Genomic DNA, 16,690 nt, shown 5'->3' with positions numbered 1-16,690 from the left:
AGAAGTTGGGTCCAAACGTTTCACTGCGTAGATGTAGAAAGTCCATCAATATCAAGACTGTTAAAGTTGATGTTACATCATTTTACTTCCTCTGATTTTGCTATATAATTTCCTAAACCTGAAATTACTTGTGAAAAACATGAAAACAAATAGTTGGGATTTTTCTATTGACAAAGCTCCACCTTTACAGAATAAAAAAAGCAAGTCAATTTTGGTGGAATTGCCCTTTAATGCCAAAGACAAGTGAGACGCAAGCTAATGCGTAGCAAAATGGCATTATCTTCCATTGCACTGTCTTCATGTAAAACTCATCACATTACAGATTTTGTAATACTGAGTCTACCGTAACGTCAGGTCACTGTACAGAGTAAAAGGAAAAAGACAAAAGAAGAAAACTAGACCCAAATTTACATTGTAACGACCAGTTGCTTGTCATCAAGTACAGTCAGTGGCCATAGACACAAGGAATAGCCAAACAAACACATACAAAAACATCATTAAGGCTGCTTGTCAATGTCGATTAAGTAGGATAAGCATTGCCACACAATGCTTCGATACTCTTTGCAATATACAAAAAGGGAGCATTTGCAGATACACCAAATAGCCACTAAATCCAAGTCCTCTATGCAAAAAAAAAGGCCCAATTTGGACCCGGGTAAATTACGTGTACTGTGTCCAACATGCTTGTTTCCTGTAGCAAATAACAAGGCAAGAAAGAGACACGTTGAATGACACAGATTAAAAAGCCAAAGGAGCGAAATGACGTTGAGTCCGCGATGCTCTCCACTGCCTAAAACCAGACAATATAAAAATAAACACCAATTATATTCCAATTATTTTGGATGCACCAGTATGCAAATTGTCGTCATCATTTTTGATCCAACAGTCACTCCTTTGACCCCGTCAGAAGGCGACCTCCGTCTCCTCCACGCCGCATGTTAACTACATTCCAGGATGTGATAAATGCTCGCTGGTCGATAAGCGCAGGTCCGTTTTTTGTCCCACCTCCCGTCATCCTCTGCGTCTCTGTACATTGGCATCTTGCAAAATGGCACATGAAAAAACAACTAAAAACAGACTAATGTAAAAATGGGCCGCAGCGCTCTCGCTGCATACCTAATGCACGTCTCGCCTTTGAGTACTCGTTGAAGGCATTTTTCACACAATTGTTTACAGCTTAAAGTAAATACACAGAAAAAAAACAACCTTCCAAAGCTTTTATAGGAAACCCAGGAATGCAATGCCTCCGATGTGTTTGTTGGTGAGCATGAACACAGAAAGCCCTTTTTACACTTTTTTTTAATGTCTTTTGCCAACAGTCTTGTACTGTAACTGCGTTACGCTCACATGTGCACCTCGTTGTGTTGTCTCATCGTTGTGTCCAAACAACTTGATCGGTGAGAAAACCACCAGGTGGGGATTTTTGGACTGAAGTCCGTATCGGTGTTGGTTTCTCCGGCCTCCTGCCCGTCCTCGTACAGCGGGTTTCAGTCCACGAAAAGAAGCAGCGTACATGGTCCCCCCCTCCCCCTCCCTCCAGGCCAAACCACAGCCCAATAAAACACACCAAGCTGCTGCTGCGAAAACAGTTGCCAAACAAGAGGATCGTGATTGAATATAGAGGTGGAATGCAACACATAAAAAAAAAAAAAATTCAAAAAGTTGTTTGATTACATTTCGTTGGGATTTTTAATGTACAGTCACTTGAAATAATACTAAATGAATACACATTTCATCATTTAGAAAAAAGAAAACACTTCATACAATTTGTTTTAAAATGAACAGTGCTGATCTGAACTGCAAAAAGCCATTTCACTTGCAAGTAAGAAAGCAGGATATGGGAACTTAAAAAAAAAAAACATCTCCGCCACAAAAACCTTTTTACAAATAAGAGAGCAAATTCCTTTTAATTAAGATCGACAGGATACAACTTCCCCAAAGTCACAAATCTGAGCCCGCTAAACTTCACATTTATATTTGATTCAAATTGGACACGTTAACGATTGGTTTAACTGATAAAATACTTTATGAAACAAAATGTCCCATTTGAAAATAACCAATAAGAGGGTGCGGTGTATTTATTCAATATAGAGGATGCCAATGTATCTGTTTTAAAAGTGCATAAGAGCAGCAGCATTGCTGGGACAGTGTGGGACAAATGGAAAGAGAAAATAATATATACATACATGTATACATATAAAAGTATTGATCTAAATAAAGTGAACATTTTCCATCATGTGATTCTTAGGAAAACCTGTCAAAACAAAAAATATTAAAACCAAATACGGAAGTGTTACCTGTCGATGATTTAATATCAAACCTTAATCGAAGCTCTAAAACACTCACCTGCTCAAGAGACCCAGATAATGTCTATATGCTTGATATGTTGGCCAATGATCAATAGAATGACAGCTATGCAGCCCAACACTGAAGATAATATCAAACGAGTAAACAGAACTAAAATTGCACTCAAGGCAACCACCAGGATTTGTATACATATATAAAAACATCTCATTGTGTATCCCATCACCTGCGTAGGTTTGACTTTTTTTTCAATACCTTTTTTCTTTTTTTACACAGAAGCAATATAGAGGGGGGGGGGGGGGGGGGGGGCTGCACCTACCATTTCAGAGACAAGCCCAACTTGTTTTGTAAGCATGTGTGATTGGCATATTTCATATGTGTACATTACTAGCGCAATGTTTAACAAATACTGCTGCCTTTTGTTAAAAAAAAAAAAAGATCTCAGTTCACCAATTACCTTATTTTACAACTGATATCGCTTGTTTTAACAGATTAATGCAACAGCAAAAGGAACGCTACAAATAAAAGAAAAAAAAAAACTCAACCGCAGCAATAATCAAAAAAAAAGTTTTGAAATAATTTATATCTTTGCATTCTCATAGACAATTGTGTTTAGAAATGAACCACTGGATCACTCTAAATATAGGCACAGTATTTAAACATAAAAAATGTTAAGAAAAGAAAGTATAAACAAGCCGTCATTAGACCTTTGTTCACTGTGGTCAACAAGCAGTTAACATAAGTTATCTTGAGCAAAGGTGATGTTAAAGGAAGTGAATATCAAAAGAAAATACATCAAGATGACAAAGTTAAAATCCCGGCAGCAGCAGTAAATGTGAAGTCCCAAAAATTGTTTTTTTGCATACAATTGTATCCTTGCTCACATTATAGATGCTTGTAATTACTGTAAATATATTGGCAATGGGAGTACAGTTTATATGGTTAAAAGACTTGCCACTTAGCTCACAGTTACTCAATATATATAACGTTATATATCTTCAGTTTTGGCAAAGAGATGGAAATATTTTCCTCTTGTATGATTCAGAACGAAAGGGGGGGGGCAGGGAGTCCTAAAATGACCCAGATCTCTGGGGTGACTCAGAAGTCAAATCCCCAATAATTTGCCCCTTTTCTATTTAAGGATGATGAAAGAAACATTTCCCTCCTCGTATCCGCCCCCGCCACTGATGTGTGGCGAGTCCGTGTTCTTTACAGGTCACGATGCACCTAATGGGGGTCGGGCAGGCGAGAGGGTTTAGAGCGAGCGGAGGGCCGGGGCCGAGCCGCTCCCTGCTCAGACCATGGCGCGGTACGGCCCCTGCATCTTCAGGAACTGGATGATGAAGGAGGGGCCCCCCGCGACTATCTGCGGCGGCAGGTGGCTGAGGGGACAGTTCTCGATGCTCATGATGGACAGCTTGCTGCAGAGGGCCAGCTCGAACGGTAGGCTGTGCAGGTTGGGATTGTCGTTGAGGTACAGTTCCTCCAGGTTCTCCAGAGTACCTGAGGGCAGACGGACAGGCGGCAGTTAGACCAGGAGGCCCCCCCAAGGTGAATGGTCATATTTATTAAACATCATACCCATAAAAAACAATAAAACATTTTTCACACGTCAGAATGTGTGTCAGTGGAACATCAGGTACCGGGTATGCCGCACTGTAACCATGTGGAAAATGTCATTTTAAATACGTAAAAAATTTACCTTGATAGATATCACATCATTTTTAAAAAGCTATGCAGAGGTTAAAGCTCCTCGGGCAGCAAAGTGACTTTGGGTTATCCAGCTTGTTGAAATGGTGCAAATTAATCTGTCAGTAAGCTTCTTGTGCTTTGCCATCAGTTGCTACGGACGCGAGTTTGAAATGTGAAAGGGGGAATTGTAGGAGTGGTTTACACAGCCACATCTATCAGGAAGGCAAAGATACAACTAAGCAGAACGGAGTTCTATGAAGATTCTTGATAGGAACCACACATTGTGGTCATCATTTAAGTGGGATATTTTCTAATAAGCTTACCCGACCTATGACATCATTACTACACAACCACCACTGGAATCAAACTACACAGAGAGTGTAATACTCACAATATAAGTGCAGCCTAATCTTTATCTGCAGCTGTGCAGAAAGTTTTACAGTAAAGTTTCACAAAAGCTGGACTTCTGGGTCCAGTCTGAAATCTCTAAAAATACATCCACCTACAGCTTGTTCTTCTTTAATCTCTGAACTAACTGTGACCCTGACGAGTGAAGCCCTGCTGCACCAATCGCTCAGAGGGGGGGGGGGGGGGGGGGGTCACAGCTGGGCGCATAGTTAAGCTCTTAAATCCCATCTGTTAAGTTGGGCTTTTACAAGGGAAACAATGTTACATTTTGAATTTCGAAAGCTACAACGAATATGTAAAATTGTCATTTAAAGAACTCTTCAAATATTGATGACAAAAATAAAAACAGATTGTTGACAGAATCCTGCACCCAAATTCAAGATTGTGTTTTTAAATCAAACCCGGCAGCAAGAATTTCCTTTTCCACTCTTCTCAGAGAGTTGTCCCACTACGAAGCGTCCCAGGACCAGCTCCGCCCCGGCGGCGAGCAGTAAGGGGCGATAAACTGGTACGTCACTGATCCACGGGATGCGGGATTTGAAGGACGTACTTACCGATCTCCTCTGGGAGGTGCTGCAGCAGGTTCTCCCCCAAACCCAGATGAGTCAGGTTGGTGAGGTGGCCGATGCCTCTGGGTAACGTGGTCAGCTGATTATTTGTCAACACCAATTTCTGATAAAAGGAGTAAGGACCCAGTTTATAAAAGTACTTCAGAAGTTTGTTGAATGAGAATAAAATTACAAATAATGATTCACTACCCAGTTTTATCCATCACTAATAATAATGTTTTATTTCTTACAGGCCTCATCAGCCATGAAATGAAGACGAGCCACAACCAAATACCTTCAAATTCCTTATAAGAAGAAACGGTTGTAATAGAGGTTTTATCCCCTTACAACAGATTAGGCATTCTGTAACGTGTGAGTCAGACAGAGGGAACGGCCTTTATGGAAAACGTACCTGGACATCTTTCAGATAAGCAATTTCATTAGGTAGACACTCTAACTTGTTCTCCTCCAAGTCGAGCTCCCGCAGCTTTCTCAAATTTCCAATACCGTGTGGTAACTTCTTGAGAAGATTATTGGACAGTATTAACACCTGTGAAGACAACGATAGCTGTTCAGAAACTGGGGTAAAATGAAAAAAAGACGACAACACCATTTTTATTGCCAAGTATTATTTTACACATACAGGAAACTGTTCTCTGCATTTAACCCTCCCACACAGTGGGAGCAGTGGGAGTAATGGGAGCAGTGGGCTGCCGTAAAGGCGCCCGGGGAGCAGTTAGGGGTTGGGTGTCTTGCTCAGGGACACTTCGACATGGGACATGGAGCAGCCGGGGTTACAACCGCCAGAGAGACGGTCTAACATGTCACAGCAACAAAGATAACTGGGTTGCTCTACAAACATTCATATTTAACAATTATTAAAACATCTTTGACCCACAAAGGGGTTTTATACTCTTTAGCCATATTCATAGAGCTGTACTTTCAGCAAAATCGAATTATTTATTGCAGGTTTGATAAGTCTTTGCAGTAGTTGTCCGTTTTTAAAATCAAAGTAAAACACGAGTTAGAGTTGCTAAATATACATCTCTAATCTTAATGACACATAAAAAAAATAAATACAATTTCTGTACTGAGATGTTCCTACTGTGCGTGTGAATAAAGGACTCACCTCCAGAGAGACTAAACCACACACATCCTCTGGGATCTTTGTCAGCTGATTGGTTGCCAGGTTAAGCTCAACCATGCTGGTCCATGTGCCAAAGTCCAAAGGCAGAGACGTTAACTGGTTGTCCTGAAGAAGACAATGGCAGACCGGTATGAGCCAAGCGGGGGACGATTCAGAGTGAAGACGAGGACAGTGCTGTCCACGAGGCTCAGCAGCCACTGACCGCTCTGTTACCTGCCACTGCAATGAAAAGGTCCCAGTGGAGATCCAGACTACACCCAGTATCGTATAGTATGAGGCCAAAACAAACCTCAACAGGCCGCCTGACTTCACACCAACAGCAGAGATAAAAAAGAGCCGCTCTACGGTGTTGAATTTAATTGGCACAACTGGCGTGTAACACGTACAATGAGATGCAACTAGCGCTCATTGGGAAGAAATTCAGCTTCTTTCTGAATTTCTTCCCAATGGGACTTTCAATCTCCCCCCAACTTTGACAATGACACTTTAAAATGATACACACAAATTAGGTTAATTAAAATTCCACTCTGAGGAAGATTTGAAACTATACCTGTCATTCCTGATAAAGTATAGCTTAAGTACAACAAAAAGATCTAAAAGTCAGCACACAAACACGTTGAATACAAATATATAGATATACAGACACACACGGCACGTTTTTTAGATATACACACACACACACACACACACACATATATACCTTCATGTTGAGCTTGCTTAACACTTTGGCCCTGGAAAAGATGCCAAAGGGGATCTTGTTGATGCGGTTGTGCTCCATGTTGAGGGAATAGATGGTGGAGAACTGGGACGGTCCCCCCACCGGGTACGATTGGAAGCAGTTCCTCGCCAATGTCAGACTTGTCAGGTTCACCAAACTTGACAGTAGACCCTGGTGAAGCACAGCAAACGGACTTGTACTAGTGGAGAGTTTTTCTAGTCCTTCGACCACTAAAAAGCACTGCAGGTCATCATTCAGCCATTCACACACACACGCTACCATGCAAGAGCAAATTATTGCGTAAATTAAAGTATTAAAAGCAAATTTATAAAGAGATTTACAAAAATGTACGCATTTTTTAAAAGAATATCCAATCAAATCAGTCAGGCAGGCTTGTATCATGTAGACAAAGAAATGACATGCCGTGGTGTACAAAAGAATACACAGAAGATACAGCTATGTATTGAAATACAGTATAGACCTGTTCTAAAGGAAAGGTAGCCTTAAATGACTTCTGTTACATGGCGCTATATAGAAATTTTAATTAAACCAATTAACCAGACTTTCTAGAGCAACGGTTAATTAATAACATAATTTGTCATCAAAGAGCACTTGTATTTTTAAAGAGCTATATTTTAATCGTTTCCACTAACCTCTGGCAACACCGAAATGTTGTTGTTTTCCAGGTTCAGCTCCTCGAGCTCTCGACATTTGGCTAACGATCGAGGGATGGCCGACAATCTATTGTATCGAAGACCTAAGCGATTTATGCTTGCCAAGTTTCCTACAACGACAAAAGAACAAACATATCCACAGTTAGATTTTTTACCAAAAGACAGTAACTCCGCTTTTGTCATAAAATACAAACAAATTACCTATAGTCTCCGGCAGGTCCAAGAGCTCATTGTGCTGCAAGTCGAGGTTGGTTATCTGTGTGCAATTCCCAATCTCCTTCGGCAGGTGCTCCAGCTGATTATGGGCCACATCCAGAGTTATGAGGTTGCATAGCTCCCCTGCAGACAAACGGACACAGAATTCATACATGATGTAATCCAAGATGAAAGCACTTTCACTGACGCACCCTCTGCTGCACCGAGGAAACGCGTTCACTCATCTCATTGCCTCTTCACGTGGCAGCGGGGCGAACCCGCCGTGGTATGAAGTGTTCTTTTTCGTAACATCAACGGCCGAGACAGTTCGGATAAACAAGTCCAAACGGACAGATATCTTCAGCTCTGGTTTGGGAACATTTAGGCTTTTAGCCGAAGGAGAGCGGAGAGCCAATCAATGTGAACGAGCCCCGTCTCCCCCAGAAGCCACGGAGCGCGTCGCCCTGCCGGCGGTTGATGCCCACGGGGCAACCTCGCCCCGCTCAGCGTCCCTTGCGCTTACTCGTTTTATTTATTTGGGATATAGTCTTTCACATTCCGATTCTAACGTCTAAATATTCTGAAGAATTAAATAGTTTTTTGAAAGAGTGCACTTGCATTATTATGCAATTATGGTCATAATGTAATCAGTAGCATAAAGGGGTCTGTAAATTAAAATAATATTGTTTAACAGAAATAAGAAACCGTCCAGCGAACTGCTACCGATTTCCAAAAAAATTAAGCCGGCGGATTATTTTTAAAAGACAAATGAGAGCGGGGAGGAGGAAGACAACAATGGGTTTCAAATAACTTCCCACTGATAATGAAAGTGCCGGCAGAGAGACCGACTGAGCCACTGTCGTAGATTAATACCTGTTGAAGAACTACTTTTTTACTGAAATAAAAACACAAATTACCAAAATCTCATTACAGATAAAACTCTTGCATTCAAAATATTACTTGACTTGCATAATCACAAAAATGTGACCTTACCTAAATTATAAAAGTAGGCCACTTAATATGCATCCAAATGGGCTCTTTGATTGTAACATAATTATATATAATAATATTATTGATGTAGTAACATGCATTTTAACGCTGTTGACTCGATTCATTTTTTTATACTACGGTGTAGTAGAATACGACCGGTGTAAGACGGTGATTTCATTTAATGTCAAATACTGCACAACATTTCACATACTCACAAAGTGAACAATACGACACCTCCCTCTGAAACGTAGTGCAATGCTAAGTAGCATTAAAACGTACTCATGCACGTTAGGCTCCTGCTCACCTATCTCTGCAGGCAGCTGCTTGATCTTGTTCTCCCGGATGCTGAGCATAGTGAGCTTGGACAGGTTTCGGATGTCCCGCTCCACCGCGGTGATGCGGTTGAAGCGCAGGTACAGCGTGGTGAGCGACGTCAGCCGGTAGACCACGGCCGGGATCTCCCTCAGCTTGTTGTGCCGCAGGTCGAGCATTCGCAGCTTCTTAAGAGAGTCCAGCGAGTCGGGCAAGCTGGTCAGGGAGTTCTCGCTCAGGGCTAAAGTGACCAGCCCCGACAGGCACCCCACCTCCGCCGGCAGGCTCTGCAGCTTGTTGCTGTACAGGTAGAGTTCGGCCAGCTGCGTCAGCTCCTTGATGGAGGTGGGCAGGATGTGAATGGACCGCTTCGATAGGTCCAGTCTCATGGAGTTTTCCTCCCGGCACTTGTTGAGCTCTTTGATCACCTCGGCATTGCTGGACTTCTTGCGCGTACCGGCGGCCGGGTTGGGCCGCTTTATCGTGTTGTCGACGGAGAAGGCAACGCCCGGCGTGGAGCCGCTGGTGTCCTTCTTTCCTTCTTTGGGGTCTTTCCCTTTGGTCTTCGTTTCTTTGCCCACATCCTTGACTAAGCCGGCTAGAGCCCTGGCCTCCTTTTCCCTTTCTTTCCCCGCTGGACCACCTTTGGGGTCCTTTTCTTTCAAATCTTTTTCTTTGCCTAAAGTACTACTCATGTCGACGCTATCGAGTCTCCTGCAGAGTTGCACATGGGAGTCTCTATTGTCAGGTTACTTCTTCAGGAAAAGGAGACAGTCAGGCAGGAAGGCCTTTAAAGGAAACATCCCTGTACAGGCCCACACATTGATGGTTATCCTTGAAATAAAGGACTTGTGACCCCAGGTTTAAAGATACTAGATATTCTGTTACAACGCCATGAGAGAACAAGTCCTTTGAAGTAGCTGGACTGGGGCACCCATGGGCCACATGCTTCAGTGTTTGAACAGCATACAATCACAGGAACTTCAGATGCAAGTTATTTCAGGCTTCAACGGTCTTGGATGGATTTCAGAATCCTTCGAAGATTTGCTGTGGGGGGGGGAGAAAAAAAAAAAAGTTGTTTGCATTTTGAATTTCATTTTCACATTTAACAGCATTTGCGGCAATATGAATTAAAGACACTTGAGAGGTCTGATTGGAAACCTATCAAGTCCACATATTTGTCAATGTTCCTATCGTTTCAGAATGTGGATAGAATGGTCCTTAGGCTCAGCCTTAATTATTAAATGTCAATTTCCAGACAGAAATTAACTAATCGCTTCCAAAGGAAACTAAACACATTTTCTTCTGGATTTTTTTGTCCTTGTGTAATCACAAATAACAAAACAGGGTCTGGTCATAGAAAGAATGCTTCTACTGTTTGAGAATAAAAGGGGAAAATGCAAATAAACCACCTTTAGTGCATTCGATACCCTCATATAAATAAGTCCTGTATATTTAAAAAACAAAAAACATTTTTCTCCAGTCGTACTCTAAGCAACCAGAAAATAGGATGTTATTTATCAAACAAGAAAAAAAATCAGATTAACTGAAATGAAAGACAACACTATGTAAGCGTGCGTCGCTGCACAGACATAGAGTGGAGTGACAATTTTATGCCTCACGTACTAAATGATTCGCTACAGTGCAAAGGTTTAATTATTTTGCTAAAATGTATTGCACACTATCTTAAATAAATCCACCTTTGTCTTATTATTTTTGATTTGACTCAATTATTGGTGTATAAAGTGACTTCTTGCCATCATCTGATAATCCATCATCAGCATCACAATAACTACGGTTGAAAAGGAATGAACTGATAAAGCTCACAGGAAATCTCGAGTTCACACTATCATGATTATTGTTTATTTTATTAGGATTAGTTACATTGATCTTTACAGGCTAGCAGAGAAACTAGCATAACAACATTGTAACTAGGATAATTAACATTTGACCTAGTGTAGATGTGTATCTGTACTTTAAACAAACACTCACATGCCCAGGATATGTGAACTATCAGGTTTTTTTTACTGTGACACCAGCATTTCTTTACAACCCTAAAAGCACAAAACTTAACCTCTTATGCTGAAACAGAATTGCTCCGGGCCCTTTTTGATGGAATTGTTTTGGAAAGATAAAGCCAAATTCATTTCCAATCGGATATTTGTTTACTCTGGCAGGCCACATTCAAAAACTCTACACACCCAAAAAATAAATAAAAGTGGGATTTAAACAGCAGCCATAAGCAGCTTCAAATACTTAAGTGATGCATGCAGAGACACACTATTGGCAAGTTCTTTGTTTTTGTACAATTGATTGATTTAGCAAGTGAACCACACCGCTGTTTTTAGTTCAAATCATTTTAAAAAGAGCGTATTCAAAACTTTTATGACACAACAAATCTGACTGACATTCTTCCTTTCCTCTGAAATATTATAAATATATATTTGAGTAAATAAGGATTAGAACCAACTTCAACTCGGACCGTAAAGAAAAACAAACAAACAAACAAACAAAGAAGGAGACATGAAGATAATATCTGTCCTTGTTCATGAAAGTACCACAATGTGCAAGTCCAAGCAAATCTGTTGAATGTACCTGACGCCAACTTACCCTCCTAAACAAACACGGCCCAGCGGGTGTTGACATTACGCTTAGCCTACAGCCCCACCTTTTAATGCATTTAGATAGTTAGTCATCCCTGTGAAAGCCTGCTACATGACACACGTTAGATATTTCTGCCTTAAAAACATTTTGTATCTGTAAATGACAATTGTAGCTAGAAGTGCATGTTCTCTGGTAAGTCTCTATTGCGTGTCTCTGTTTAAAGCTCTCCGGCACCAGTACAAGCTAAGCTGTGGCAAAAAGAGACCGGTTTGGCTCGGGATCACAGTTAAGTGAAAAGGTTAGGACTGCTGGGAGTAATCTTTAGAAATGGCCTTCAAAGCTTGGAGTTCCCACAACAGGTCATGCGACCTTTTAGGAAAAATAAATGTGGGGGTCAATAGCAGCACCACTAACATCACCGAATGCCGGACTCTTCTGTAAATAAGAAGGTTCTTTGATGCCGTCATAAATAAGAAAGTTAAAATGAAACCCTGACTGCAATGGGCATTCCCGTGTTCGAAATGATTATGAGAACAAGCAGGCCACCCCGACTCCTGCAGCTATCTAAACCAAACTGCCAGCAACTTCCTTTTACAGTTGTACTTTCCAAGTCCCTGTCCTGGTACATCACATGGTTTATAGCAAGCTGCATATGACCTTTATTTGGAAACACTCATTGCGGAGATAGAAAATATGTCTGCTACTTTCTGCCTGAACCTTAGAAAATACCAAACAAGAGGGGAAAAAAGGATAAATTGAGCAATTCTTTATTGACATCTATGACCATTGTATTAATATAATAAGTCTAGGTAAAAGTCTCGGGCAGAAGCTCTTGGATATTGATTGTCAGATAATAGAGAACGAAATATTTGCCAAACTAAAAGCAGGTATACTCTAAGTTGCAGATTTTAAATATATGCAGATGTTTCCCCAAAACCTGAAACACCAAAAAAACAAATGTAAAAAAGACAAGCACCAGGACCAAACTTATTCCACATATTCAGAGTTATATTAAAGAACAATACTAAGAAACGAATACAAGATTGAACTTGTACAGCTCCAGAGAAACGCTAATGCACAGCCATCCTCACCAATAACACCACCATAAAGTGCAACGACACCCTTCATGGCACTTGCAGCCCACATAAAAACGAAGGTAGTTTCCTTTGGGGAGATCTTGGCCCCCAGACGATGCCAGTGCCTACAGGCCCGAGTGGAAGTGGCCGTTCTCCTGCTTGTGTTTGTCCATTACAATGCCTCCACGAGTCAATAAGAAATGCATCACTGTGGCCCATCAAGTTACTGTAGAACTGGTATAACATGACGACATGTAAGAAATACCGCTTCTGTGTTTCTGACTGACAGCACGACACTAAGTGCAAGGAAATACAAAGGATGACCTGGCATGTCAGTGAAAGTGGTCGTCTGTGGGATATTTGGGGTGGGGAGCAAACCAGGGGTGAGGTGGCATCTATCCGCTAACGTTACGACCCACAGGACGCATCTAGCGGCCGGTTTGAAAGGCGAAGAGGGCCGATGACAAAGTCTTTCGAAACAAAAACGATGTCAGTTCGGGAAAATCAAGTAGCCGTATGAAACTGCTAAATGCAGACAACATTGTTACCTAAGGAAAGCACATATGGGTTCGCACCGCTGTTTGAATGAACTATCACTAACGTTACTGTGACAAAATATACGCTACCTAGACGCGAACAGTAATAATGCTAACCAACGTAAAGAGTTAAACAATGGGCGACAGTCAACGTTAACTAGCGTTAATTATCGTTAGCCAACTCACGTAGGCTGGAGATGTCTAATGTTAGCTAAACCAGCTTAGAAAAGGGAACTGGGAGAACATATGCAAGTTAGCTAACGTAATGTTTTAATACACATCTCGAAGAACCAACCGAAAGGCGCACTGGCTACCGAAACGACTAACAACCGGGAAGGAAATAAAAGCAGCTTAGATAAAACGTCAACAGCCAAGCAAACGTCAGTGGTGCCAGACGGCTAACTTGCTAACGTCAGCTAGCGAGCAAGCTAGCCCACCAGCTAACAGCATTTCAACCAGCAAGATAACGACTCAAACGAGGGGAAAAACGTTAAAGGCTCACGTGACATGATGCAACAAACGTGAATTGCTACTCGTAGGACACGGTGCTAGTGCTCTCCAGAGTTCCCCCCTGATATATTCACGCACATCCAGCGGTTAGCTCTCAGCGGAGCTGGCGGTGTGTAGGCCGCGGGCAGAGCGGCTGTCGTACACGGACCGACCCATCAGCCGTGAGGTGGACCGAGAGGAGGAAATCTCTGCTGCAGCCAGCGGAACGCCGTCGGGCAGCGGACGCCAGAAAGGGAAACTGGTCGTTGGAATGCATTTGATTTCCGAGCTTAGCGGCCACTTGCGGCACACGATGTGCAAACTAACTGCAACACGGCACACAGACCGTCCCCGTGTTGAATATGCGCCGAGGAGAGAAAAAAAGAAAAGAAAACACTGAAAAAAAAAAAACAGCGGCCATTCCGAAGCGGAACAAAAGAGTGCGTTCGTTCTCTCCACCCCGAAATGACACTGAAACGTTTACCCGCGCAGTGACAAGAGAGCTGCGGCGGTGTGGTCTCTAGACAGCGGGGCTACGGGGGCTACGGGGGCAACGCGTCCACTGCCAATGTGGTAATAATATCGCTGTTTTACCTTTCAGAGGTGTGACTCCGCCATCCTTTCTGCTTCCTCCTCTTGTCCTACACTACTGCTCCGCTCCCTCCTCCCTCCTCCTCCTCCTCCGCCCTCCGCCGCCGCCGCCGAACTGCGTCATTCGCACCCCGAACCAATGTTATCACGAGACTTTGAAATACAATCAAAAAGTCGTGGATAAAACATTGGCTTCGTTTATTCAATATATCTTATACGGTGCAATTAATTGTTTTGTTGCAGTGTTAGTGTTGTGTAAAAGCTCAACGCTCAAACTGTTACGAAACATCCTGAAAATAACGCTTTTCTTTGGATAATAAAGTGTGTTTGCTATGATCATTCCCAAGAAATGTAACCTATTCAGTTAAAATTCTTATATTTACAATCTCCTCATTTAAAACGACAAAGATAGATACATATGCGAATATGTGTTATTTTAAATGTGGGACTTTGGGTTTGACATGATCCTCGGTATTTTTTAAATGATATAATGAAGAGCAATTCGTAAATATAACTGTCCAATTGTTATATCAGTGAACAGTACAAAACGTTCCTCTGAAATGCAGTGGAATGTAAGAATAAAGTAGCCTAAACTTTAGTTACAGTGCATACATACATTAATTGCACACTAACTACAATCACTTGAAACACATTACACATAAACACAGTGAGCAAAAATGTTATTTAAACGGATTTACAGGCAGGGAACGAAAAAACGCGAAGAAAAAAGGACCTACTATGACGATGCGCTAGTAATAGATCCAGAGGGGGGCAGTAATGCGATATAATGGTAACGTACTGCCGTAAAATCCCAACAAAGAAGAAGATTACGCGAAGGAAAAGATCACGTGATTGAGTTTACTTGACAACCGTTTAAATCTCCTCCAAGTGCTAAAGGTGGGATTATTTCAAGTGATTGAAAACGATTCCGTATTTTCTTTTATAGAAACCCCTTTAACGTGTTCACACACGTACACGGAAACACGTAGCAGTGTATGGTCCGTGTAATTCACTGGTTATTTGACAAAAGAGACGTATCCTCCGCTTCTTAAACTGAGTAACGTTAAACGATACGTGTTGCTACCTGCTAAACCTAGCTAGCGTTGGCTAGTTTTGTGTTGAGCTAACGTTAACAGACAATTTAGCTATTATTGTAAAATATACGAGGACATTTAGGCCCACGTCCTAGTCAATCACATAGCATAGCTTAATGGTGAAATAATGTTATTCGGGTATTCATCAACTAACGTATTGTCAACCTGAACGCTATCTTTCGCTTTAACCTCCTTTAAATAAGTGAACATTTAACATAATACAACCGCTACATTTCACAAATACACCACGAGACAGTGTGGGTGCTACATTATATCATGTTTCCTTTCGCGACAGGCTGTTTTGTGTTCTCCGTGTATGAGATTTATAAAGATGAAGATGCTTTGGTCTAAACTAAACTTGCGGTAAAACCCAATCTTGCCTGCCTGCGATCCCTCAATACACTACAGCATTAGCAGCTGGTTAGATTAGCTCACATTGTAGCATTTTTAAATAGTTGGCATATCTTCTTGTTGTCATCTTCAAGTGCAAGGCTATGCCAGATAAAAATGTTTAATGGATTAAAATAATGTGTTTACTGTACCTTTCAGCAAGCACTCAGAGGACACAATGCCAGAGGTCAAGTCTATATTCAGAGAAGTTCTGCCTAAGCAAGGTTTGTATCACAGCAGTTAATACAAACAAAAGAGTGTTTGTGGTGCTCAACACAACATGTGAACTGTTTAGCTTTGCAAGCTTTTGCACATTTCTAGTGAGTGGGTGCTCTGTGCTATGGGTTCACTCTTTACAGCTCAACACAGAGCCGGTTTCTGTATGTATACAGTTGTGTAATATAAAAAGGTCAGTACCTTTCTGGTGTTCTGGTTGAAATGGTTTCTAATGGGTACAAGTTGTTCAAGGGCAGAGCAACAGATGTGTGAAATTTCCATTTAGTGAGAGTGATTGTTAAGAATGGACCATCAGTGTAATAGACATTAAAAACATTAGCAAGCAACTGTCGAGGTTTAACAAATGAAAGACTCAAATGTAACCTGATTTAACTTTTGTCCCATTTTTGAAAATTCATGGGGGTTGCACTAGAAACTACATCATTTTGTAAACACTTATTTTATAGTGCTGGTCTCACAGTATTGTATTTAAATTAGTAGATACATTTCTCACCAAGAATATGCAAGAGGCTTATGTGAAATATAGCAACAATAAGTGTCACAAAGTTTGCATTTAAGCCAAGATTAGTTGATAAGAACGGTTTTATTTGTTTTTCTGGTGACATCCACAGGGCAACTTTCCATGGAAGATGTACCTACCATGGTTCTGTGTAAGCCAAAGCTGCTCCCACTCAAATCAGTCACT

At 41.5% G+C, this 16,690-nt stretch overlaps 1 protein-coding gene across 3 annotated transcripts; it reads right to left on the bottom strand.

Moving 5' to 3' along the window:
- Positions 1-209: 209 nt before the first annotated feature.
- Positions 210-14,408, bottom strand: shoc2 (SHOC2 leucine rich repeat scaffold protein). Of its 3 annotated transcripts, none has more exons than XM_040187413.2 (9): positions 14,288-14,408; positions 8,981-10,035; positions 7,693-7,830; positions 7,471-7,601; positions 6,800-6,988; positions 6,082-6,204; positions 5,365-5,502; positions 4,959-5,076; positions 210-3,807 (listed from the first exon to the last, which is right to left on the bottom strand). In XM_040187413.2, exons 2-9 carry the CDS (start codon positions 9,681-9,683, stop codon positions 3,599-3,601), a joined length of 1,749 nt encoding a protein of 582 aa, XP_040043347.1. In that variant the 5' UTR covers positions 9,684-10,035; positions 14,288-14,408; the 3' UTR covers positions 210-3,598. The 3 variants fall into 3 exon arrangements, with proteins under 3 accessions (XP_040043347.1, XP_040043348.1, XP_040043350.1); XM_040187414.2 differs by lacking the exon at positions 14,288-14,408 and adding an exon at positions 13,793-14,222 and having other exon boundaries at positions 1,666-3,807; XM_040187416.2 differs by lacking the exon at positions 14,288-14,408 and adding an exon at positions 13,707-13,934 and having other exon boundaries at positions 1,666-3,807.
- Positions 14,409-16,690: the final 2,282 nt, after the last annotated feature.

Source organism: Gasterosteus aculeatus, chromosome 9, assembly GCF_964276395.1.
Source record: "Gasterosteus aculeatus chromosome 9, fGasAcu3.hap1.1, whole genome shotgun sequence".
In the NCBI taxonomy this organism is placed as follows: Eukaryota; Metazoa; Chordata; class Actinopteri; order Perciformes; family Gasterosteidae; genus Gasterosteus; species Gasterosteus aculeatus.
The sequence above is the reverse complement of the archived record's forward strand: the minus strand, read 5'-3'. Positions and strand labels throughout refer to the sequence as shown.